The 27,810-nt window shown below is 33.8% G+C and overlaps 2 protein-coding genes across 2 annotated transcripts; both read right to left on the bottom strand.

Annotated features, from left to right (window-relative positions):
• Nucleotides 1-3,229: 3,229 nt before the first annotated feature.
• LOC143529920 (23 kDa jasmonate-induced protein-like) lies at nucleotides 3,230-4,241 on the bottom strand. The gene is made up of 2 exons (XM_077025605.1): nucleotides 3,747-4,241; nucleotides 3,230-3,642 (listed from the first exon to the last, which is right to left on the bottom strand). The coding sequence occupies exons 1-2, from the start codon at nucleotides 4,182-4,184 to the stop codon at nucleotides 3,460-3,462; spliced, it is 621 nt and encodes a 206-aa protein (XP_076881720.1). The 5' UTR covers nucleotides 4,185-4,241; the 3' UTR covers nucleotides 3,230-3,459.
• An 8,383-nt stretch (nucleotides 4,242-12,624) lies between these two features.
• Nucleotides 12,625-18,913, bottom strand: LOC143529910 (plant UBX domain-containing protein 8-like). The gene is made up of 10 exons (XM_077025597.1): nucleotides 18,782-18,913; nucleotides 17,429-17,490; nucleotides 16,743-17,331; nucleotides 16,552-16,670; nucleotides 15,442-15,649; nucleotides 15,146-15,361; nucleotides 14,927-15,058; nucleotides 13,925-14,068; nucleotides 13,725-13,781; nucleotides 12,625-13,062 (listed from the first exon to the last, which is right to left on the bottom strand). The coding sequence occupies exons 1-10, from the start codon at nucleotides 18,863-18,865 to the stop codon at nucleotides 12,955-12,957; spliced, it is 1,719 nt and encodes a 572-aa protein (XP_076881712.1). The 5' UTR covers nucleotides 18,866-18,913; the 3' UTR covers nucleotides 12,625-12,954.
• Nucleotides 18,914-27,810: the final 8,897 nt, after the last annotated feature.

The raw sequence follows: 27,810 nt of genomic DNA, 5'->3' as shown, positions 1-27,810 counted from the left end.
GGATAATGAAAAACATTAGAGAAAGGCCATGGAAGCGGATATTGAGTCGATTGAGCGAAACAAGACATGGCGATTAGTTGAAGCACCACCCAAAGTAAAGCTGATAGGTTTAAAGTGGATTTATAAAATCAAAAGAGATAAATCCAGAAAAATAACCAAGTACAAGTCCCGACTCATAGCTAAGGGGTATGTTCATAATATAGGATTAGGATCGACTTCGAAGAGGTGTTCGCACTGGTGGTGAGATTTGAAACCGTTAAGACTTTTAGTCGCGTTAGCAACAAACCGAGGTTAGGAAGAGTATCACTTGGACATAAAATATGCGCTTCTTCATGGTGATTTAAAAGAAGTGGTGTACATATTTCTACTGGATGAGTTCGTTAAGAAGGGTCAAGAAAGAAAAGTTTACAAGTTGACTAAAGCATTGCACAGTCTATGCCAAGCACCAAGGCCGTGGAATACTAAAATAGACGGGTCGTTAAAGGAACTCGGTTTCACTTGTAAACAAGAACAAGTGGTTTACAGGCGTGTTTGGGTCAAAGGCAGCTACTCTTTGTAGTTTACGATAATGATATGATAGTCACAGGCACAAGTGTACAAGAGATCATGGGCACAAATGGAGTCAAGGTTCGTAATGAGTGACCTCGGGTTGTTGTATTAATATCTCTGGATCGAAATTAACAAAGGGATCATGGGATAACGTTAACTCAAAGTGGTTATACAACGAAGATCCTAAAAGAAGCAAATGTTTGGGAATGTAACTCGACTCATTTTTCTGTGGAACCGGGCTTAAAGCTATCTAAAGAAGATGAAAATCCAAAGGTAGATCCGACCGGTTATAGAAAAAAATCAGAAGTTTGCAGTACTTAACTCATATGAGACCCGATTTGAGCTACTCGGCTGGTTATGCGAGTCGATTCATTCAATCACAAACTCAAGCTCACGCTCAAGTAGTTAAATATATTTTCCGATATCTTAGAGGTTCACTAGACTTTGGTATTTCTTACTCGAGAGGCGAAAACAGTATGTTGCACGAGTATAATGATAGTAGTCATGCGGTAGATATGGATGATGGTCGGAGTACATCGGGTCTATTATGGTACATCACCAGTATTATGTGTTTCTCATAAACAAGGAATGATGGCATTATCATCGTGTGAGGCTGAACTTATACCAACTGCATATCCTTATAGCTTCGGGTTTGTTGTGACCGGAGAAAATGAGGAAATTGTGACGTTGAAGGTGGATAAACCATCGACTATTTCCTTAATGAAGAGCCCGGTTTTTCACGGGAGAAGCAAACACATCAACACACAATACCATTTCATTCAGGAGTGCATTGAGAGAGAACAAATTATCAAGGTGAAGCATGTCAGTGGAGATTTACAAAGAGCATAGATACTTACAAAAGTGTTGCCACGTTTGAAGTTTAACAAGATGCAAAGCTTCAACGGTGTCACAACATTAGGGGGTGATAGTGTAATCTTGCATAAGTGTGTGGACCTAGTTTTCGTACTTACAAACCTAGGGGGTTTTCGAGTTAGTTTTTCTCTTATTATTGTCTAACAAGGAATTGTATGGTTATAAATAGGGTTATATGTAATCAAGAAATCATAACATTAACCATCAATACAATCAAGGTTTAGACTTTAAATCATGTTGTCTTCAATGCCTACTCATGTTTCTACCACCTCATAACCATCCCTAGCCTTGGACCCCATCGAGAAAATGCGTCCTCTTGAAGCCACGTATTCGTTGTGTCAAAAATCAGAATAACCTTAAACAAGTGTGCACTCTTCAACTCCTAACTCGTAATGCTATGTATTTGTGTTTCCTTTTTTTTATGTTCCCATCTAACAAAAAATGATTTGTAAGGTCCATTCTGTTTTGAGTATTTCGTATTTGTATTTAATGTCGTTTAGGTATTTATTAGCTTGTTAGGACTTGTTCTTTTGTATGTTTGGGCCCAAGGCTATATGTATTTAGAGCCCATTGGGCCGATTATAATAAAAGAAGGTGTATGAGCTTACACACTATATATAGAGTGTGTAACTCATACACACATAACATTTTTGTCAAACCTTATCTTCACAACTCACAAACTCTCTCCTCTCTCTCGTATTCTCAGCAATAATCATACACCAAACAAGATCCGAGATCTCTGTCCTCACTAGTGATTTCCGCTAGCTAGTGTAGAGATTGATCCAAGATAACTAGTTATTGTGTTGTTTGATCCGGTCAAGGGACCTACATGATTTGATTAAAATCAACAACACCGATGCAATAGTAGTTGATATAAACGCCTCTAATTAAACTAGCAAGAAAAAAAAATCTACTAGTTGAGCTTACCCATGGGTACCCAAAGGCTTGTAACCCAATGGTAGCAACGTGTTAATTGACGTGAAGTTCCTCATACGTGATGTGGGTTCAAGGCCCATTGTTGACAAAATGATGTAAACTTAGGAGTAGCATAGAGGCCGGGGTGCGCGTTGCGGTATGCATGGCAAGTTAAAAATTAGCAAGGAGTCATGTTAAATTGGTTTAATATGTATTGTTTAATAGCACCATGGATCGTGTGTAACCATGCGCCATTTATAACATCCTTCTTAAATAGCTGCACATATTACTTTTCCTTTATATATAGTGTTTTAATATATTTCACGAATGCCAACAATTGTAAGTATTTTCAACATTTACTATGTGCAGTCAATAAACATTTACTACATCGAAGTACAATTAATAAACCAATACATATGTTTCTGATATCTTCATATATCCTAAACAATGAACTACAGAATGGAACACTGATTTGCAGAAATGAAGAAAGCTAGAAGTTGCCTGAAGATACGGATTGATCTAAATACTTGTCCAGGGTTGAATTTCATTCAAGTGATTGTGGTTTCGCGTTCTATTCATATGTCAAAGGGTTCAAGTTGAAGGGTTAACTAAGCTAGTTAGTTTTCAATTGCTACATATTTGCATAATCATCCATATATATGTCCGTTGTCATTTAATTCTCAAGCATGGTTTATTTCAATATTTTCATAGATTAGAAACATGACTTTCCATCTCCGAGTGTAGCATTGTGAATCTTTTAAATAATGTTATCAATATAAGTCATTATCTTTTTTGCAAAAAATTAAAAAATATCCAGAAGTTGTAGTCCATTTCTCTGGCTTGTTGTCATAGATCTCATGTTAATAAGATCTTTGAAGTTTGAAATGTGATCTGATATAAGTATAATGTTATAATCCCTCTATTGTCGATCAAGAACACACCAATTAGAAAACGTTTTATTTATGTAAAGCTTTATAAGCCAATCATCACCTACTATAGGTTTGGCTTATTACATATCATTACAAGCATATATAGAGCTGAGGTGCTACGGGTTTTCATCACATTAATGGCTCAAGTAGTAAGAGCCTTATTGTCACGTACTTCAAGGATCGTGTTCGTTATCTAGATGGCAAGACAGAAAATGGCAGTGTAACAGGGAGTATTGCCTTTTTTATCGATGGTTACTTTTGTAGCATAGCCTTCCTTACTTGCACGGCTTTCAATACCCGAAGCCTTCAACTTTTTGTATATTGTTTCCCAGTCACAATTATTAAAGTATCCCGGATAATTCATCTCACAATAAGCCTGCAACATTTGTATAACCAGTTTGTTGTTATACATTATGTATGACTTAATAAGAAGAGTGGTCGAATGTGGGATTTAATTATTATGAACTAAATGTGACTTACACTGTTCATTCCACCTAAGCCAGTTTTCCAAGGGTTGTTCCAAGCAATCATTGCATCAGTGCAATTCTGGATGTTGTACACCACAGCAGCAATTGATCCTTTGCAGAGCGAGCCAGGACTAGTGCCAACATGCTCAAAAATTGCCCACTGACCGTTTTGGATGTGCACCGGGTAATGCCAAACGACGTTTCCCTCCCAATCATAGGCAGTCACTTTAGTTATAGTTTCTCCGGTGGCATTGTACATCCTGCCAAATGTTGAGCTAACTGTGGCTGGGGCCCTTCCCACTGCTGCTTTCTGAGACTGGCTTGAAATCTGCAACACCTGGTCGAGCTTGCCATCAGCGTTTTGGTAGTTCTGGGCTGCTTGGGCCCTTTGGGCACGAGATCCTTGGGTGATTGGGTTGCCAAACACACGAACCGCAGTTGCAGCTGCCATTGTTTAGTATGAACTAGTATTACAATTTAACAATTTAAGGTTTGGTTTGGTTTTGTTTTGTTTTGTTTTGTTTTGTTTGAATATTTATGTCTGGTTGCTACCCCTATATATAAGCTGCCTCTTGGGGACTAGGTACTCCCGTCATTCAACTGAAGTCACTTTCCATATTTGCATAATTTGATGGAGTATAAATTCCTTATTTTAGCTTAAGTTTGAAGCCACCACGTATGTTGATTAATGCATGTCACCATAGTGTCTACATAATCTTATCTTTTGAATATCAATGATTAAACTGCTCAATGCACAAGCAAGAAATTAACTTGATGTAGTTCACATAACATAAAACCTGAACACTTGATAAAAATCACCTACATATGTGTGATTTAAAATTAGTGATTTACCTTTCATAGTCTCACTTTATCATTATTTGTTGAATATCAAAGATCCATCCGTTGACCATCAACACACAACCAAGAAACTAATATAAATAACAATTCGATTTTAACAAAATACTGAAACACTTGATATATGTCACATAGAGATGCATGTGATTAAAACTTTGTTTTTGTAATCAGTGGTTGAGATCAAAGTGTAGAAAAAAAACAGCGTAAGGGAGGGTAAATTGGAGATAAACCACTTTTGTTGATAACTGGAGATAACCACTTTTGTTGATGTTTTTCAATTTGCCTCGTCTTTTTTAATCATCTACAGCTTTTTTATGCAACATTAATTTAAACAAATGCATCATAGATCGAGCACTGGATTTTTTTGTATCGTTAAGACCGTGCTATAGTTTTCGTACTGAAAATTTTGTACTAAGTTTTTTGTGTTGAACTGTCTGTGCATACTGAAATTTTTATACTGGATTTTTTTGTGCTAAATTTTTTGATTTTTTGTGTTGTACTTTAAGAAAACAAGTAGATGAAAGTTTAAGACGTTGTTACCTAAATTAAAAGGGGTGATACATTTCATCTCTATAATCTCTTGTTAGAAGAGCCACCCCTTTTATGCCTATTAATAATAGCAAAAAATATTATCGTGTACACAGTTAAAAATAAATATGAAGGTGCATTATATAAATAAGGTTGAGAATAAATAACAATCAAGTAATTATTCTAAGGAGTCATACAGGAGGTATGTGTCAACAAATAACATAACATGGAATTGGACATCAAGGAATCAATCTTATTCTTATTAACAAAAATATACTGGTGAATGAAAGAGTCATACACTAGATGATATGGTGAATGCCGTCATACAAATAAGTTCCGAATTAACTAGAACATATTGGGAAGCTATATTATTACTCTCCTCCTTAGCCTAACGGCATCGAGGTGTGTAAAACTGTCTTATGAGGTTGAGGGTTCGAGTCCAATGATTAAAATAGTTGAATAGGACTAATATTTGAGGGAGAGTGTGTCACTTGAAAAATAATTTAATATGAATTATGGATGGGAAGAAAAGAAAATTGATCGTACATATATATAAACGAAAGCTCCATAAATTCTCTCAAGCCACCAGAATGTTTTATTTTTAAATGAAAACTTATTATGCATTTGACCTGAATTCATGGGTATGGATATCACCGGAACCAGATAGCCCTTAAATGGGTTATAACATCTCATTATATTAAAAATTAATCTCATCAAATATTTAAAATGAAAATCTTATAAAATATAGGGATACACTAAAAATTAATATCTTTTTTTAAAAAGATATTATTTATAATTAAGAAACAATTTTATAGTAAAAAAAATAAACAGGTCATGAGTCTCACTAGACCCAGATAGCTTTTAGACCGGGTATAACATCTTATTTATTTATAAAACCCTTTTATTATCAAATCCTAAATATATTAGTAACTTTCTAACAATAAATAAAATTAAAATCCAAAAAATATATAAATATTATAAACGAATAATATAAAACAACATATGAGGATGTAAATAAATTACAATACATGTTGCGCGCAAAAAAAGGAAAATGAAAGAAAAGAAAAACTATATAACTACGAATCTTCGTCTTAAATATACATATATATATATATATATATATATATATATATATATATATATATATATAGGATAGGGTTAATGTAAAAAACAATATTTTTGTGAGAAGAAAAAGAATAGATCTAGGCCCTTGGATCTATGATTTAGTGGTTGAGATTGATAGTTTCTAAATAATTGTATTGTTTCATATTTACATTGTATAGTGTTATATTTAGGTGGTTTCTTTTATTTTAAAGCTCTTCTCACACTTCTCACAAAACACTTGTTTTTTATTTGAACTTTTATATATATATATATATATATATATATATATATATATATATATAGAGAGAGAGAGAGAGGGGGGGGAAGGTTAACATACAAATGAAATTAACATGCTAAACTTGAGAATCAAATAGAGTAATTATATATACAAGTAGAGTAATTATGTAATTACATCATAGAGTAATTATAGTTACATAATTACTCTACTTGTATATATAATTACTTTACTTGATTCTCACGTTTAGCACGTTAATTTCATTTGTATTTGATCCAAACCTTATATATTTATATATATATATATATATATATATATATATAAACCTTATATATATAATTACTCTACTTGATTCTCACATTTAGCACGTTAATTTCATTTGTATTTGATCCAAACCTTATATATATATATATATATATATATATATATATATATATATATATATATATATATAATATAAACGAAACATTTAAAAGCTCTCTGGTTGCTTCTTATATTCTCTCAAGCCACCAGATTATTTTATTTATAAATGAAGACTTCTCATGCATTTGACCCGAATTCACGGGTATGGATCTCACTAAACTCAGATAACCTTAAACGGGTTATGACATCTCATTATATTAAAAATTAATCTCACCAAATATTTGATATGAAAATCCTATAAAATATGGATATACAAAAAATTAATATCCAATTTATTTAGAAAAAAAAAAATTATTTATATTAAGAAACAATTTTATAGTAAAAAATAAGCGGGTCATGGGTCTCACCAAACCCATAGTTTTTAAACTGGTTATAGCATCTCATTTATTTGTGAAACTCTTTCATCATCAAACCCTAAGTATATTATTAACTTTCTTACAATAAATAAAATTAAAATCTAAAAAAATATAAATATTAGACACGAAAAAGAAACACAACCCCCGTAATACGGAGGATAAAAACTAGTAATTCTATATATGTGTGTGTTTATATATTTAACTAGGTTTTATCCCCCCGTATTACGGGGGTTGTTTTCATTTTTGTTTCTAATATGTATAGTTTTTTTTATTTTTGTTTTAATTTTATATATTGTAAGGGAGTTAATAATATATTTAGGGTTTTATGATCAAAGGATTTCGCCAACAAATGAGATGAATTAGCCTGTTTAAAAGCGATCTAGGTTTGGTGAGACCAATGACCCGCTTATTTTTTTACTATAAAATTGTTTCTTAATTATAAATAATATTTTTTTTAAAAAAATGGATATTAACTGTTAGTATATCTTATTTTATAGGATTTTTATATTAAATATTTAGTGAGATTAATATTTAATATAATGAGATGTTATAACCCGTTTATAGGTTATTTGGGTTTGGTGATACTCATACCCATGAATTCGGGTTAAAGGCATGAGAAGCCTACATTTACAGATAAAGCAATCTGGTGGTCTGAGAGGATGTAGGAAGTAGCCAGAGAGATTTTAAAAGTTTCGTTTATATATATTTAAGATAGGTTATTATAAATTTTTCAAATTTCAAATGTCTAAAGTCATCACGACTGTATTTTGAATTTTCCCACATAGTGGCATCTAATAGTTGCTATACATACATTTAACTAGACATGCGTTTCCTAAAACACTACTAAGCCTTAGCTATATGGATCGGACTAGGAAAAACTATCACGCTGCGTGAAAAGTTCAATATACGCAATGTGACCATGAACATCCCACCATTATACTCGAGACAGTTCAATCGTATGACCTACGAGTAATGGCATAAACATGTTCAATAATTGGCCAGTAGTTAATAAAATCTTAAAAGATAATGTGCCTTCATGCAAATTTATGGGGAATGGCACAATACACAAAAGGATACATGTATACTATCTTGCAGATTTAATTTATCCTAAACAGGTCGCAGTGGTAAAAGGTTTCAGATATCCATATAAACCGAAGAAACTACAATTTAAATTCGTCATGAATAGAATATGTAAAGCATATTGCGAGAGTGTTTGATGCCCTCCAAGCACGGTGAGTATTATACGTGATCGAAAAAGAATTTGGAGCATGCAAGTCATAAGTGAACTAATGCATGTATACCTTATAACGAATAATATGACTGTACACGACGAATGGCATGCCATAACTAAGTGGTCGGAGGAGGGGGATGGTGGTGATGATGATGATGATGATGATGATGATGATGATGATGATGAACCTTTAAGTTACAAACATGGACCAATACCAGAAATTAATAGTCACCTGAAAGGTCCAAAAGTTTACGTGATATTGAATCATATGTAGTCTCTTAAAGAGTAATTGTGTTTTTATTTTGTAATAGTTTAAATTTAAGTTGACGTAGATTTTAATTTGCATTTTTATTTTTTTTATTTAGAATACACGTTTAAAAATATTTTATTATTTTAAATAACAAGAAGTTAAAAAAAACTTGTTTATCACAAAAATAAATATAAAAGATAGGTGATCACTTGGAAGCGTAAAGATGTTAGTGAAGGATCGTGTAGAACTAAAAGAATTCACAAAAATGAGTTTTTATTTATTTTATTTTTAGTTTTATTTTGTTTTTTAAATTTTAGTTTTCCATGTCACCCATTTTTATCTATTGTGAGAGGCATTTTTCAACCAAGTTTTTTCATACAAACTAGAAAAAACGAGTCTATTTGTAGGTGGTGGGGCCAAGTGAGAGGTTGAATGTTGAATTAAAAAAAAAATTGTTAAATTTATAATTTGTTATTGAAAAATACTATATTTATAAATAAGGGTAAAGTTAAAATACAAAGGATAATAAAAATGAGAAGGGTGAGAAGAAATCCAGTCCATTGATCTTAGATTTGAATGGTTGAGATTAATTTAATAAAAAAAATTGATGAAAAGGTAATAACCCATCTTTCTCTCTCCACATGCAAGACACATGTCAATTCCCCAATCATTTTAAAATGTCCGTAACTTTTTCATACGACATTATTTTTTTGAAAAAAATTCACCATAATAATAAGCGTTTTATTTTCTTTAATATGAGTATCATATTGTTATATAAAAAAAATTAATGAGTTTTTTTAATTATGTTTTTTTTGTTGTTCATTGTGTCATTGTGTAATATGTTGTTTCCATTGTGTTTTATGTTTCATGTCATTGTGTTATACGTATTCACCATTGTATCTTACGTTTTAGGTCATTGTGTTATACGTATTCACCATTGTGTGTCTTACGTTTTAGGTCATTGTGTTATACGTATTCAACATTGTGTTTTACGTTTCAAGTTATTGTGTAACATGTATTAAGCATTGTGTTTTATGTATTAGATAAAAAGACACAATGGTGTGCGAAAAGACACAATGACGAAAAAAGACAAAATGGTATGCGAAAAGACACAATGACGAAAAAAAGACACAATGACAAGTGAAAAGACACAATGGTGTGCGAAAAGACACAATGACGAAAAAAGACACAATGACAAGTGAAAAGACACAATGGTGTGCGAAAAGACACAATGACGAAAAAAAGACACAATGACAAGTGAAAAAACACAATGGTGTGCGAAAAGACACAATGACGAACAAAGACACAATGATAAGCGAAAAGACACAATGGTGTGCGAAAAGACACAATGACGAAAAAAGACACAATGATAAGCGAAAAGACACAATGGTGTGCGAAAAGACACAATGACGAAAAAAAACACAATGATAAGAGAAAAGACACAATGGTATGCGAAAAGACACAATGACGAAAAAAGACACAATGACGAACGAAGACACAATGACGAAAAAAGACACGGTGACGAAAAAGACACAATGGTGTGCGAAAAGACACAATGACGAAAAAAGACACAATGATAAGCGAAAAGACACAATGATAATCGAAAAGACACAATGGTGTGCGAAAAGACACAATGACGAAAAATGACACAATGGTGTGCGAAAAGACACAATGATAAAAAAGACACAATGATAAGCGAAAAGACACAATGGTGTGTGAAAAGACACAATGACGTGATTTTTGTTTTAAATTTTATATAACAAAAATCATACTCATATTAAAGATAAAAAAACGCTTGTTAATATGATGATTTTTTTAAAAAAAAATTATCATACGAAAAAGTTATAAACGTTCTAAAATGATGGGGGTATTAACATGTGTCTTGCATGTGGAGAGAGAAAATGTGTATAATTACCTCTATACTCTTTTTCTTTTGGTCCACACTTGACACATATCAATTATTTATGGCTTCTCACACTTCTCATTTTTGTAATCCTTGATAGAATAACTTGACCCTTTGGTAAAATAACATATTCTAAAACTAATTGTAACTAGGGTTTAAAGAGTCGAGCCTCAGCACGACTAGCAGAGGTTGGGGCTTGAGCTCGGCTATTTCCCTCCGTTGAAAACATTTAGATAGTATTTTATATATTTTACCAAAAAATAGAGACTGGTAATTAAAAATAAATTCAAATTTTTAACTTTTATAGTTTTCCCTTCATCAAAATATTTAGCAATATCTTATATAGTTTATAAAACTAAAAGTTAACAATTTAAAATTAATTAAAACTTTCAAATTTTAAATGCTATAATTTTTCTACATAAAAAATATATTATGACTTCTAATATATTTTAATGAAATAAAAAAGATAGATAATTTAAACTAGATGTAAAAGGTTGTGATGATGTGGCAATGGTTTTGGTTGTTTTTAAGATTCTATACCGTGTGTGTTTTAAATAATAGTGTTTTTATGATTTGGTTGTTAAATATACATGTTTATTTTTTCCTCCTTACCGTTGATGCTCTAAAATACATATACAAGTGTTTTTGTAACATATTTGTGACACCAGGAAAATTGTGATTCTTATAAGTTTACAACTTAGTATGAAAGCTCTGTCAATACCAAAGTTACAAAGCACGAATAATTTATCCACAAGGAACATAGTCTGTTCTCATAAAGTCATAATATGAGACAGATGTCCTGATAATGAGCTCATATATTTGCCATGTAACAAGATTCCATAGAAGACAATTTTCTAGAATCTCTTTCTTTCCACACAAAAATATCAAAGTAATCATCATGGCTTTGGTCCTTTACAATCATCAAAACTGCAACTAAGGTGATGATTGGATATTTCTTAAAAAAAATCACAAACTAATCCCATTGTATAGGGAGGAAATACAAATCCTTCACAAACTATATCGAGATCTAGATAACAATGAATCAAATACAAATTATAGATAATCTTATAATATCTTGAATATATTTATTTTATTGACACAGGATTGGAATGGCTTAAAAAGAGTGTAATATAGAAATAGTTTTAGGATCCAAATTACCTATGAATGGCAAAATGAGTCATCCTCGACTACTATCACCCATTACCTATGAACAGACATGATAGTTGGTCATGTCGCTAACTATCAGCCATGCAGTTACAAACAAGTGCTTGTGGCGATTTATGTGGTTGACTGGTCGCTAGTGGACAAGTGACCAACCTTAAGTTAGTAGAAGACTGAAGACCCTTCAATTCTTCGGTGACGACCATTGTTGCCAACACTAAAGTAACAACCATATGATGGTCTCTAAACACTATTTTAGATCGGGTAATAATTGCACGCCTACCCTTGCATAGTGTTATTTGAATTTAATTTATCCTCTTGTTTTGTTGGAGTCGAATTACAAATCTTGCAAAATATAGACCTTGTAAGTTTAAGTTGTTCTCAATAGTCAAGTAAATACAAGAGTCGCTTGTTTGTTTTGAGCAAAGCATGTGTCGGTTTTCTTTGGCTTCTGTTTGATTTCACTTGTAAAGGTTTGACAAGTGGTACAAGAGCCAAACCTATTAGTCATAAATGAATTCCAAGGTCTTGGTTGTGGGAAGAAGTTGAACTCATACTACAACATACAGTCTACATGTAATGTATTGAATTCGTATCTACATGGTTTAGACCTACGAAACGTTGTCAACGGTGATAGCATGGTGGAGACTAGGATCGATACTAATGTGCTAATTTACAAGTGGATAGTCAAAGTTGATAGAGCCATGTTCATCTTGAAGACAACGATCAAGGAAGAACTGTTGGAATACATTAGGGATCGATACTAATGGGAGTAATTAGTGGAGAGCTTATTTACCGACCAACAAACGACCCATCTGAAACACCATAACATACTACAAAAATGATCAATAGGTCGCGTCGCGTATTTTAATCAAACATAACAAACAGAAATAGTTAACTTGCATGACAACCAAGAACAGACCAAACAATTCAACACGCTTACCGGAGTCACATATAAAGGTACCAAAAGAAATCGGGAATCTGTAAATATAAAAGTTATAACAACCCCAACCCACCACATAACATGTCCAAACCAAACCGTCTAATAGCTCCAGATCAATCTCCACGACACGTACAAACGAACCAATAGACCACGACCCATGAACCACCAACAAAGTTTATATGTAATTTAAGTATCTATGTTTTCTGAGCAATAAACTATTTTGATACCATATTTAAATAGGCTCAAGAAATAGGGCCTCCTGTTTGCTAGTCAAACCGAGTTCATTCAACGTTAAGTTACTTTCTCCATCACTGAAAGCCTGGCGAGGATAGGGTCTCACCTGTATAAGAATACAACAATGGTCAGTTTATAGGGAACCACATGTGCTGAACAAGTTGAAAGTCATTTGTGTGTATTTTTATTGCATGGAATCTCATCTCACTTTATTTAAGAAATTAGGTCATTACTGGAAATATAAACTTTTGTATCACATTCAACATACTATTTCTTAAAAAAAAAAAGTTAATTTTTTTGGAAAAAAGTACGTTCTTACTAGGGGTGTAAACTCTAATAAAATAACTAAATGATAAATATGAAACTAATGATAAAATATAACATAAACATTTTATTATACGTATATATAATATTAATATGCGACCCGTGTGCCACTCAAGATCAGCTAGTTAAAAGCTTTAACCGAGCCGAGCTTAAAAGAGCTTGAGCCTCAAAATAAGCTTGTTTAACAACAAATAACTATATATTATGTTATATATAAAAATTATAATTAAAAATTTATAAAAATGTACAGAAATTAATTGCTAAATAATAAACAAGCTGAACCCGAGCCAAACTCAAGCCGAGCTTGAGTATGTGACAACAGCCGAGCAATACTCAATCTCAAGAAAATGAATGAAAAACGTTTGTTTTTCATATACGAGCCACCACGCAAACTGAAAAAACAGAAACTTAAGAACGCTTTGAAAAAAGTGGGTGAGGAATTACCAATCTGTATGTTCCAGGCTTGACCACTCGAGCAACATCAATGAAGCTGAAAAGATGCTGCCAAGAAAAAAATGTAACACAAATCAATTAAAAGTGATAGTAACATCGCTAAAAGACTAAAACACCTTTTAATTTGGCATTTTGGGAAGTATTGTAGTTAGGTTAACACAAAAGGTTAATGTTTTTAAAAATTATTATACCTGTAACTTATCAGTCCTGAAAAATCTGCGTCCACGACGGCTTCCATCTGGCATGCGGACAAGAAGTGTGACAGCATTTTCATCATCAGATGTCGGTTCCTGAGGAAGTGATGCTTCTTTTCCTGCTAACTGCCTCGAAAGTTCCTGCAAGAAAAATATAACAAAATCAAAAACAAGTATTTACTGTTTGATGATTGAAGTTATGCCGTGATCTTATAACAGATGAAGCATGAATAAAGCCAGTAGTAACAAACCAGTGTTACTTTAGACATGAAAACACTAAGGAGCAAAAAGTGAATTTTTCAGAAAAAGATTCTATTTTTGTAGATATATCATATATGTTATGTACTTGTATGGGCATACCTGTCTTGCCTGTAAGAGGTATGTGTATACTCTATACATGCACATAATGTGTATGTGTTTTAATCGTATATGTGCACATGTTTTAGAAAAAATATTTATATGCATACATACAGTATGTATATGTATGTGCATTCTTACCATGTATTCGTTTGAATATGTAAATATATATATGTATATCTATGTAAGGATTCGTTTGAATATGTAAATACACACTGAATAGTTATATGGGACAAAGCATATATACATGAGTATAGAAATTTGTAACAACTTATCATTAAGTATTAACATTAGATAAACCTAACGTTAATAACATATAGATTAAGAACCATTCAGGTATTAATTGACAATCTCACATTAATATTAACATCAGTAAACAGATGGTATTCAATTAACATTACAGAACAGACTACTAACATTAAATTTAAAATCAAAAGCATATTAACCAATACCACTAACTCCAACTTAACTCAAGTAGTCAAGTCCATAAAATATCCACAAACAAAACTTATTTGAGGTGGAATAATGTCACTATTCATTAATTTTTTTATTTATTATCTTAGGTTTTTAGTGACTAGGATACTAGTTAAAGAAAGATTAATTGCATCAGACTTCAATAAAAGCATTTTAAACACAAGTCACCTGTTCTTCTTCTAGCTTTATGTGTGCTTCTTCTTCCTTAAGCCTTTCTTCTTCCATAGCAGCTTCTTTAGCTGACTGCTCTAGTATCTCTTTTTCTCTGTCAGCTTGCAATGCAGCAAGATACTCATCATCCTGTATGCAAAAATTACACTTTTCTTACAAACTTATTGCGGTTTTGTGTTAAATAATCAAACCATACTTCAATGTTCAAATATATACCTGTTGTTCTCTTATTAAACGCTGAGCAGTTAGAGACGGTGACGGAGGACGAGGTGTTGGCCGGGTATACGGTCCAACATTTCCATCTAAACCATTTTGCATGTACGGATGTGATGCAAACGGTACACGATATCCACTACCTTCTGGTATTCCACCAAACAGTGCAGCCTCAAGCATGACCGCTTCATCATGTTCCATAGATGAGATTCCTCCCCACTGTAAATAGATAATCAATTATGATAGAAACAAAGTATGTACGTGTATGATACGCATTTAGTGAATAATAATAATAATACTTCATCAGATGGGAAGTCACTCGTGTTGTTCACAGGGTGATTATTTGGTGGTTGTTGAAGACCAGATGCTAAGTTTAAGTCTACTTGTTCAATTTCTTCAGAAGAATCAATGGATCGAGAGGACGTGAGCCGGCTCCTGTTTCTAACCAGAGGTTGTTCTTCTGGTTCATCAACTTCTTCTGGAATTGATGAGCTCCCTGCTTCCAACCTGTTGTAAGTTACAGAGAAACTGTTTAGTATTCTCACTTTGCGGGTCCCAGTTTTAAGGTCTCAGTAAAATGCACCAGAAACTAGAGTTGTCAAATTCAACCTACTTATGTGTGGGTCAGTTTGGGTTGCGTTTTTATCTCAAACTGATAAAAAGAGTCAAACAGGTTCAATGCAATCAAAATTATACTTTTACCGCATGCATCTAAAAGTGTGCATGAAACCAAAATAACAGACCCGTAACCTAAGCAAAACAAAAACTGACAGCTTTTATGTTTTCTCAAAACCTAAATTTCCAATTAGGTTTCAGTTTTGCATGTACTGATGTACCCAAGCCTGAAAAACCAAATCGAGTTTTATAACAGAACCATTAAAAAACCAAATCAAACCCGTAAAAAGCAATTCTGCATGGGTTAAAAACTTTATTTGAATGTTTGTTATTGAATTTATTGATTATAACATTTAATTTTAAATGTTAAGTCCTTTATAAAGAATTGATGTAGCCCTAAAACTTTAGGCCCAAATGTTAATCTTTAACAAAAATATTTAGGCCCAAATCCATTGTTTTGGGCCATTTTCAGCCCAGAAGTTCAAGCCCAAATGACAAAACCAAGAAAACAGAAAACATGTGGTTTTTAGAAACCCAAAAATTGATTTTCAGTTTTTGGTTCAGCCTGTGAGCCTGGGCCCAAAACCGACCCATGCACACCCCCAACGTAAATCCTCCAAAGTCATTTATTTTAAAGGACTAGCATTGTAATAATATTAATTTTCTACTCACAATTAAAAAATTCAATATCAATAAAACTTTATAAATTGTATCAACACAAACCCAATTTTCTAATTACTCCAAGTCCCAACTCACCCAACTCTTCACATTGGCATGAATGATTAGAATCTTACCTTCCATTAAACGATGTCAATGTCTCCAAATCGTCCACGTCAACCAACTTTGAACCTGTCGGTTCTGATGGTCCCACTTCAGACCCTAGCTGGCGCAAGGCTTTCTCTTGCTCAGCAGTCTGGTAAACATTAATGTTAGCACGAGTGCTTTGTCACATTATAAGAAAAAGGTTAAAAATAAAAAAACAAACCTTTAAAGATAAAGAAACCGCTTGTGCCAATTCAGGATCCTCAATCTGAGATTGCCTGGGCTGTGGTACACCTTCATCTCCTACACCCATCTGTGAATCCTGTTTAGAAGCTTCTATTGCAGCCCGAATCATTTCCTCTTCAATACCATAATCGGGTAAATTCAAATCACCAACTTGTGGAGCACTAGGCCTCAAATCAGAAGTTGGAAAATCATTATCATCATCATCTTCATCAACAATCACAACCCCATGAGTTTCTGGGACATTCTCTGATGCGGTCTCAGTGACATCCTCGATTCTAGGAGCGTGTCCAGAACGTTCCGATTCTGAAGCAGGCCCGGGCCCGTCCTTCACCTCAATGGGAATCTGTCTCACTTCTCGTGGATGGGATACAAACGGTTCACCGGTTCCGAACCTGGGCTCACTATCGAATACGCTTCGGGTGAAGTTCGGGTCGAGAAGAGAGAAGGGATTAATATCTCGGGCTGAAGGAAAGAGTGAAAAAGGAGGTCGGTTAGATGCGGTTTGAATCAGTTCATCCATTTCCATGAAATCATCTTGTGGAGCAGCAACAGGCGGTTCGTGTCTTCTAAATATATCAAAAAGAAAGAAAAAAGTGTATAAAACTTAACGTTAGAGTTTATTATTTTGTGACATTTAAACTAATAAACAAAGATTAAACTAACATGGTTCTATCTCCTTCAGTGAAATGTGCATTGACAGCCGCGTTGAGATCACCATTATGTTCCTGATTAAGACCAAATTAAGAAGTTAACGTATCAAATAACTTCCAAATGTTAATGTATAGTTAATAGGCACAGTCGCACAGATGCTTTGAATTTTGAATAAAGAACAATTACGGCGTGCACACATGACATACAGAAAAGGAATATCAATTAACAATCTGACAACGGTGCTTGTATAGTCGTCTCATTTAATGACAGATACAATTTGACCATCAATATTATCATTAATTAATATTAACAACATAAACAATCAACATTCAATGCATATCATAACATCAAGCAAATGGGGCAAGAGGGGCGCGTCTATGTACAACCAAATAAGCTTTATTTACAACCGAATCTCTCATAACATATCATTATCAACCTATCTTCATTCGACGGTTTCCACATATAAACCTCTACAAACCCTAACTTTGACCAATTTTCACCCAAAACTACATGAGACCACGTTTAAAGACCAAGGACTAATTGCTATGCAGTCGATATCGCCAATATATCACCGATGTATTGGGTAATCGGTCCCTTAATAATATATTTGTCCTGATATTATCAGCGATATTGACCGATTTTCCCGATACCAGTGTTTTACGTCTTAAATGTCAATTTTCAGTGTTTAATGTTGGTACTTTTAAGTCTTAATCAGTTGCTACTTGCTACAACTGTTAGTGTTTTGTAAGCTCAAAAGGTGAAGTTGTCAATGATAGGAGGAGAGTATACTGAATTCTTAGTGTTAAATTACTATATATATAAATTCTGCATGATATTAAAATACCGATTTCTCAAATACCGGTACTTGACCGATATCCGATATCTTTCCGCATTAACTGCATAGACTAATTGAAATCATGTGAAAACCATATATAACCAACAACTTGACGCATTACCACCATCTAAAATCAAATTTCTAAAGAGCATATACAGAAACTATACCTTAATTGAAGCAGAAATAAAATACCTAAATCCGTTAATTACGATCTAACCGAACAAAACAAGTATACTTTCCCAAAATCCTTAAATAAACTTCACAACAAGCAATATTAGAGATTCAATTTCCCAAAACTACTAATTCTCAAAATCGAACCCTAGCTTATTACAAACACCAAATTAAACCAGAAATTAGGGCTAAATTAACACCAAACCCTCACATTCTACTGTATAATCAAAAGACAAGCTCTATAAAGCAGACGAACACGAATTAATACTGCGGATGCTTATGTAATCAATCAAGGAAACCATATCGATGAATCAAGAACAAAAGTTATGTGATTTGGATGAAATTACTATTATTAATACCGTGAGTTTGAGTATGGCAACGGATTCAGATGCACCGGTGATGCTGATGAATGTGTTGATTGATTCCTGATCAGGTGTCGCCATCGATGGAATAATATTGCACAACAAGTTACTAATAATAATAATATTAATATTATTTTACTATTTGCAGTTGGGAAGAAGAAGAAGAAGAAGAAGAAGAAGAAGAAGAAGATATATATGTATATATCTCTGAGTTAGGGTATATATCTGTTGCCGAAGAAACAAGTTTATATAGTGTGTAAATTATGCAGAAATGGTCTTTTTTTTGTTGGCAAGTTTGGTTCCTATAGTTTGTGTTTTTACACTTTTACCACTTATAAGTTTGTTTTTTTTTTAATAGTAAAGGATATCACGTGTAAACTTTTCATTTTGGGGGCTATGTCTAAGATCGAATCCTCGATCAACGTGACCCTGATGCTTGGGATCTGGATGGAATCCGTAAACTCTTGCCCATGTCGGGTTCAAACTTGGAATTAAAGTCTTGATTCGTCACTTTATCCAGATGTCCATAGAATTGGCTCAAATGAAAATCGAACATGCGTCTCCACTAAGAAAGTCAGGCCAACTAACCACTGGATCACTATTAAGTAATAAGTTATATTTAATAGTTTTTTGTGTATATCTCTATACTTCTATACTCTATAGAAATATATATTTATATATTCTTAAATATGGTTTTAAAGGAAATTTTTGGTGGAAGTAATTAGAGAGACTCGATTTATTGGTATTTGATTAACCGGTTAAATTTTATATTAGTAATGATATCTAATGTCATTTTTATGTTGCGGTTTGTTTTTTCACATTGTCGATTATAAACTAGTTGAAATGCATGCAAGAAAAAGTTGTGATCTCTAGCTGAAAATTCAATTTTGGTTCATCATATCTTATGTTATTTAAATAACATATGAGTTTTTTATTATAAGGTTTATTAGATAGATAGTTAAAATCAGTGGCGGATCCAAGATTTTTTGTCAATGGGGTCCCAATTTTTCTGGTTTACAAAATTTTTGGGTCGGTCGTTATTCGGATCGGGTCGAGAGGAGGAACATAATAAAACACGAAAATATGGTGTCATCGGAAACGAGTAAGTAGAAAGAATATAGATTAGAAACTAGATAGAACATACACTTTTAATTCATTTTTATTCATACCCGAAAAATATAAGCGTAAGCTATATATATATGGTCTTACATGAATAACCAAGACATGAAAAACTAACTCTTACACAAATAAATGATTAATTATAATATACATACGCAAGATAAATAATTTAAGTATATGTAAAACTCATGTTGTCATTATATATGTTGCATGGTGATAATGGTTATATGGGATAAACTAAAGTGATAATGGTTATATGGGATAAACTAAAGAAAAAACACAAATACCCTAACTAAATAACTAATATTGACTAGAATATTAAAAAAACAACAAAAACTGGGTATGGTGAGGCTTGAACCTGCAACCTCTCAAAGAAAAAACAAGGGATTTTCCACTAGACTAGTTCAGCCTTAATAGTATGGGTTCCAAGTATTAATTTTTATGGGGTCCTTACAAAATTTAATATATCGTCTCTAAGTAATTTTTAAAAAACACTGGTGTCTCGGGACCCCGATAGGAACTATGTGGGTCCGGCCCTGGTTAAAATAAGTATATATAAGTATACCAAAACTTCTATTATGTCATTAGTCAAAATCCACATTAACTTAGTCGTGTCAACAAATATTAGTTATATAGATTAAAAAGGATAAGATATTTTAATTCTTAAAAGATATATATAAGTAGAACATCTAACTCATCATCATCATACTCAGTATATTACATCAATAGGAAGGCTATAGTAGGGTCTGTAGACAGACTTACCTCTACCTTATAGGAATAGAGAGGCTGCTTCCAGTGAGACGCACGGCTCAATGATAGTTTTGCATCAAGCATTAGACATAAGGCACATAACACTCAATTATCGGGGCACCGGCTGATTGGTGCATGTACCATTGTCTTTCGGCTATCAACGCCACCACATGATACCTGATTAACCTTCTGCCAGTTTAAACATTATTTTCACGAGATTAATAAAATAACGTCAAAATTAGTGCAATTTCACTTTTGTCCACCCGATGGTTCACACGTATATACATTATATACACGCACCGCAAGCAGGGCGTTAGAACATTTGACTCATATGAACTCATATGCTATTCAAATATGGATTATAACTAGGGATTGTCCTAAACCAGTTAATGAACATTCTAGTCAAAGAGACTTTGGTATAACGATATCAAAGGGTTTGATAAGACTTTGCATTTCTAAGTGATTTGGGTTCAACTCTCATGGTTTTCAATAATAAAGGTATAATTTAGAAATATATTAAAAAGTGTGTAAGTTGCCATTAAAAAAATTGATATAGCGCTATTGAACTGGAGACTAAAACTAGGTGTATGGTTGTCCAACTAACTTTTTTAATGGAAAAGCGACTAGAAAACAAATTAATATGGTTTTCTTTCAATTTATATTTGAAGAAAATAGTTGTTATCAAGCTAAAATTGTGTGTATTTACTGCCATGTAACTCGACATTTATGTAAAACACACAACCAACATAATGTTAGTGTACACTTTTTGCGAAAGTCATAACTTGAATTCACACTTTCTTTAACATGTATCACAATTCAACATGCCATGTACTCATGGTCAGTCTAACAGATGTCTAGAGTGTTATAAACACCTATTAATAGCTCATTTTCCTTCTAAAGTTTTTTGTTGCTTCCAAAATGACAGAAGGTTGGTTTTGTAACACACAAACAAGAATTAAGGTTAACGCCTACTTTGGACGCAAGTTGCACCCGCAATTGTGTCTTCATAGTTGGAGGTTTACTCGGTATGTACTTTAACATTTCTTTGTCACGTGAGATTCGAGTAAGGTATTACAGTTATATTAAACAACACAGTATTTAAATAAGTATTAGCTCAAGTCTCGTATTTTAATTTGGATTTTACAATTTTACTTATAATGATAACCTAGACCCAACTCTATCATAGCTTTGTCTATAATCGGTCGATTGTTATCAATTTCTCATTATCCTGACCTCTAGGGTAATATACTAGTTACTATTTATCCCTCTCATTTTTCGTTTTAACTCTTATACACGATAATTGTAACATCGTGAAAATTTTGAGTTCAAAATGTAAACCTTCCAAAGTCAAGGGACCAAATATGCCAAATTCCAAACCTTAGGGTTTAAAGTGAAAATTCTGCTTTCTTGTCCTCTCGCGATAAGCGACGGGACAAAAGACGAACCCATCGCGTACCGCGACGGGTTTGGTAAAAAAGGTTCTAGAAGAGTCAACATCGATACGCGATCGCTGTTGAGCCTACGTCATCGCATACCGCGATGACGTGGCCTGACACCTCTGACACAAGCCTGCCACGTGTCCACACGTGGCACACCTCTCGCCACGTGGCCACACGTGGCACGATGTCCTCCACGTGGCACATCGTCTGCCACGTGGCAGACCTACGCAGTGACTGCGCAAAGCTACGTCGCGCTACGCGACGGGTGCCAAGGAGCCTGTCGCGTACCGCGATGGGATCCCAAATTTTGCCTATAAATAGCAAGTCCGGAATCTCATCCAAGGCACACCAAATCACTCATACATCTCTCTCTAACATCTCTCTACGTTTCCACAGTCATATTAACGATCCGCCTCGATAAGCGTGCCCCGATTCCTCGAAGTTTAAGCCACCCTCCACCCACATTCGACCAAGGGAAGGTGTTTGTTCTCGAAATGCGTGTCATCAATTCTCGAAGATTGGTGTTGTCATTGGCGTGCCCAAGTTGATCGAGAAAGTGAAGCAGCGTTGAAGTGCTGCTCAAGTTCTAAGATTTCTAAACGTCAACAATGTTAAGCGTAACGACAAATGAATATAATATAATATTATATTAAAGGCTTAAGCCTTAAGTCAAGGTTATACTCGATACCTCGATAAAAGAAAAATAAACATAATAAAGAAAAGAATAAAAGATTGAAGTGTAAATATGTATATATGTGTGTAAGTATATATGTATATTCTTTGTTATGAAATTATTATTTAAGTAATAATGAGTATTCTTAAATAATAAAAGAAAAGAATACGTTTCTTTGAGAAGAAGAAACGTCGGGTTTTATAAATAAACTAATGTTTATAACTACTTTTAAACTAAAGGTTTTCAAGTAAAAGAAATATATGAACTAAAGGTTCATCGAGGTAGAGATATAAAATAAGACTAAAGGTCTTAAGCCGGATTGTATATCCGACTAACAAATGTTTATGCTCGTACTATAGGTGCGAGATAAAAAGGGAAAGACCCTCGGAAGGTGTTGAAGCCGATCCCAAATTGAAAAGGTGAATACGCACCCAAACTTTTAAACTTGTTTTCAAATGAGTCAAACATGTTATATGAAAATATTTATAAGGGACTACGTGTCCCTAAAACCATTATAAATGAAAGTATAAACCTAGCCCTCAGGCTGTGGTATACGTGTGTCTGGATCCTTACATAGGTGGTAGTACGCGATGGGCACATCGCACCACCCTGATCGTAGGACGCTTTCCTGCGGGAAGTACGATCATTGTGTATATTTATGGGTACTTAACTAAGTCAAACGCTGCGGTGTTTGATGAGGTGACCTAGAGTAGAGACTTGAATTTACAAATGTGTTATTTGACTTTGTTATTCCTAAGCCACGATGGGCCGAGGAAGGCGTAGTCTCGAGGGGTAATAAAGTAAAGGAAAATATTTTAGCGTCAACATGTTCACCAGCATTCGTTGCTGACGTATTTTATTTACATTTTGAAGGTGAACAAGATTAGCGCTTGGAATGTCGAAGTGCTATTTATATCCGATGGCTCGGATTTATTTTGTATAAACCTTAATATGCTAAATGGCGGTTTGTAATTAAAACAAATAATCTTTTGAAACTTAAACGGGAATATTTTATAATCCCGTCTTTTGTAATATTACAACTTTGATCCACAAGTTTTATAAGTCTTCCGCTAATATACAACTCTGATTTATATACAAATGTGGTACCAACTATTGGATCGCACTCCTAGGCCTAAGATGGGGGTGTGTCAATAATCATGATAACCAGTTTTTATGTTCGATGTCAGCCTTCCAATTTCTTTACACTAATTGTGATCAACATAAATGTTGCATGTTGTAATTCTCAAGGTATTTAATTAACAATTTCTTACACTAATCGTGATCTAGGTAAATGTTGCATGTTGGAATTTTCTAGGTATTTAATTAGAAACTTGACTAGTGAAATGTTGTTTTTGCATTAGTTTGTTTGTGTGAAGATGAAATTGTATAGACGTAAGGAACGACTTGATTTAACTTGTTAACAGACAAGTATGCAGTTTCCAACATAAATATTTTACTTAGAAATCGAAAGTGTAACATTATAAGTGGTGATTGGAGCGTTCGCATGTATCCTGTTAAGCATTTTCAGCTTGAGGTGAAGATGATTCGATTCGAGTTAAGCTATTAACCACGATCCAAATTGCAAGTAACTATATTCATACAGATCAAGTCTGAAATAATAAGCCTAAAATTTGGTTTGGTTTCACGGAATCATAGATCACAAATTCACAATACGCAGCTATTCTAATGCATCTAACCGATCTAACCATCAAGATACCAACAACGTGTAGTATCGTTTTGGTTCATTGGGTTTATTAATTGCAATTGAGTTTTACACACTCTTACTAAAATCAAATAGTTAAAATAAGACATTAAGAAAGCTGGAATAACTGACATAATCACCTTTAGTGTTTTATATAGACCGTATATATAACATGAGAGTTTTAGGCAAATATGCTCTTTTTTAAAGATCAAACTCATTGGCATGGTCTTTTTTAAAGATCAAACTCATTGGGTTTTTTTATTAAAAAAAACCAAAAAAGAAAAGAAAAGAAAAGAAAAGAAAAGAAAAGAAAAGTTGAACTCATTTCCAATAAAAATTTACTGAGTAATTCATTTATATAAATTGGAAATAAATAAACCTATTTTTTATATATTGGCCGATAATAATCTCATATTTAAAAAATCGTTAACAACGGTCTAACCTTTCAACTATTTTTAAAAATCTCATTTTTAGTAATCTCATCTTTAAAAAACTTAACAACGTTAAGTGTTTTTTAACAAGTAGCAAACCGATGTTTTAGGGGCTTTTGATCAGAACAAGGATATTAGTCGGCTGATGTAAAACTTATATCGGAACGGTGATTCAAATGACTTGATTTTTGTTAACTGGAAATTCAAATAACCGAATTGAAACATTATTTCGTCGTTTGGATCACCATTTTAAGATAAGTTTTACATCAGTCGACTTGTATTCTTGTTCCGATCAAAAGCCCTAAAACATCGGTTTAAAATTCGAAAAAAAACTTAACGACGTTAAATCTTTTTTACGGAAGTTCTTCGAGACAAAAATAGTTCAAAGGTTGGACCGTTGATAGCGATTTTTTAAGATGAGATTATTATCAGTCAATACACGAAAAGTGTGATTATTTATTTTCAATTTGCCCAAAAAGAATAATAATTGGTACCGTCAGTGCAAACATATAGTAGTGTAAGGGTCAAAAAAGCCATGTACTCGTAGTACAGGGTGCAAAATAATATTTTGTTTGTAGATACATACCAGATAGTATCACCCCCCTGGGTGCTTCTCCATTGTTCTCTAGTACACTACTTTTCTCGATGATCAAGTGGGACATCAAGGACTGGATATAAAATAACTATGGCCGTTAGATAAGAGTCAACTTAAGTTAGGTCAAAGTGAAGATGTAATCGATGGCTAATAGTGCATGTTGATTACACACTATGTTGAACTTCGGAATCTTGGTGATCCTAAATAGATTTGCTTTTGTTGGACTGTTGGAGTTCAATTTTGATATTTATTTTATCCATGAATTAATTAGTATATTGATATTTATTTAATTAAATAAAATATTTTAAAAAGAACAAATAGAAAAAATGCAATGATATTCTCTAGCTAGGTTTGTCATGGGACTTGAACTGGATCAGACTAAAAGACCCGAATCGGTATCAAGACCATGAAAATTCTTGAACCGAAGACCAGGCAGGTCATGGCTAGATCAGTTAATTTTGGTCGGCTCAGTCACTGAATTTGAAGAAAATAAACGAAAATCATAAGATACAAAGGAGGTAGTAGATTCAAGAGATCTCTTTATAAACAAAAACATATTAGACTTAAGTGAAATTGTTTACAATGGAGGCCAAAAAGAAACTCGATATGAAGCAAAAAAGTTAGGATAAAGTGAAAAACTAGGTTTTTTTATTCTAACGAACACACATGATTTGTACCCACAATCACTTGGTTGGAAAATATAACATTTTACCATCAAAATGCCCCTTTAGGAACTCATAATCAAACGACTATTTATGTAAATAATATTATATTTATTTTTTTAATTATCGTATTTATTATTCACATTAAAGCTCTTTGTAAGTTAGCCTATTTTGTAATATATATCGATTCTAATAAATGAGACAAATTATCAAGTTTTGTATACTTTCATGTTATCAAGCGTCAAATCCTAAAACGATAATGGCATTCCCACCGTTGACTTTGATCGCCCAACTCATTTCTGACTTCAATCGGACTACATCCATTTTGTTCATCATCACTCATTTTCCATGACAAACGATATACAAAAAGTGTCACCTCACTCATCCCCGAGTGTACTATCTCAAACATCCAACATTGAAGAAACACGGATCCGATTCTCAAGTATGGGTCCTGGATCCAATGAGTCCACAGGGTAAGATACGATAATTACTACCAATGATATGAGTGTGACTTCCCAAAGTCCAATGACCGGAACCTGCAAAACAGACGCCGTGAGTCTCGTTACAGGAAGGACAAGAGGGGGGGGTCTTCCTGTAACCACCCTCCGGCGTGAGAATCAGTAACGTTCGTAAATGGAGAAAGTACTGAAGTAAACAGACTAAGTGTAGTCAGAATGCAAGTGAGTGAATGAATACCTCATACCGTTTGACAAGGTATTTATAGCCGAAGGATGTAGGAAGGTGATTGGGCCAGCTGTCCTCTTCCAGAAGATCTTTGATAACTGCCTGGACGCGTGTCCTCTTGTGATAGGTTGAGCTATACGTCCCATGTGCATGGGTATAACAACCTGAACACGCGTCGCCTAATGATAGGACGGATTGCACCCTGGCCATGTGCACGGTTATAACAAACTGGCCAGGTGTCCTTTATTTATTGGCTGTCCAGTCACGTATTTTCCAAGTAAGAGTCATGAACCTTCTTCTAGAGAATATTTGAGTGATGACAGCTGTCCCGCTGGCATTGTCTTCCGGATGTTTAAGCGGACAGATATCCCGTCATGCGGATGACTTTTGAGGATGCCAGGACGCTTCTGCGCGTGTTGTGCGGACGTTCCTCCTCATTCGTGATATGCGGGTGGTCCATATGTCCCGCGGGTGGCTTATAAGAGGATTCTCTGTGACCCGCGGGTAGTACTTAAGGGTATTTGGGTCTTTTTAGTATCCTACCTCTACAAGTCCCCCCAGTCCAGTGTTTCTTCCGTGTCAAATCTTTATGCGGGTGAAATTCTGGACTTAATGCGTGTTGGGGATTTTTATTGTTCAGAAGTTATGTAGAAAATATCTTCTGATGGTATGGATAATCATAAAAAAGGACAAGCTGACCACTCGCAGGCGCGTGAACAGGTGATGAGACGTTTTTGACGGCTGTCACTGTACCCAACTGTGCAGCTTTTTCTCTTTTTCGAATTTCCCGCGTGACGTGGCGTATATTGATTAGGCGATGATTTTCTCTCTCTACTGTTCATATCCTATCGCATTAATTGCGATGGGTATAAAAGGAAGAGAAAACTTCCTATTGAAGCTTTATCGCCTTTGATTTTCCTTCTTTGTTCTTCTTTTGATCTATAGCTTTGGAATTTCTTCATAACCCTTAT

This window comes from Bidens hawaiensis, unplaced genomic scaffold (genome assembly GCF_021521415.1).
Source record: "Bidens hawaiensis isolate Kalapana, Puna unplaced genomic scaffold, B.hawaiensis_p1.1 tig00000636_1, whole genome shotgun sequence".
Classification (NCBI taxonomy): Eukaryota; Viridiplantae; Streptophyta; class Magnoliopsida; order Asterales; family Asteraceae; genus Bidens; species Bidens hawaiensis.
Note: the sequence above shows the minus strand (reverse complement) of the source record. Positions and strands in the feature narration are given on the sequence as shown.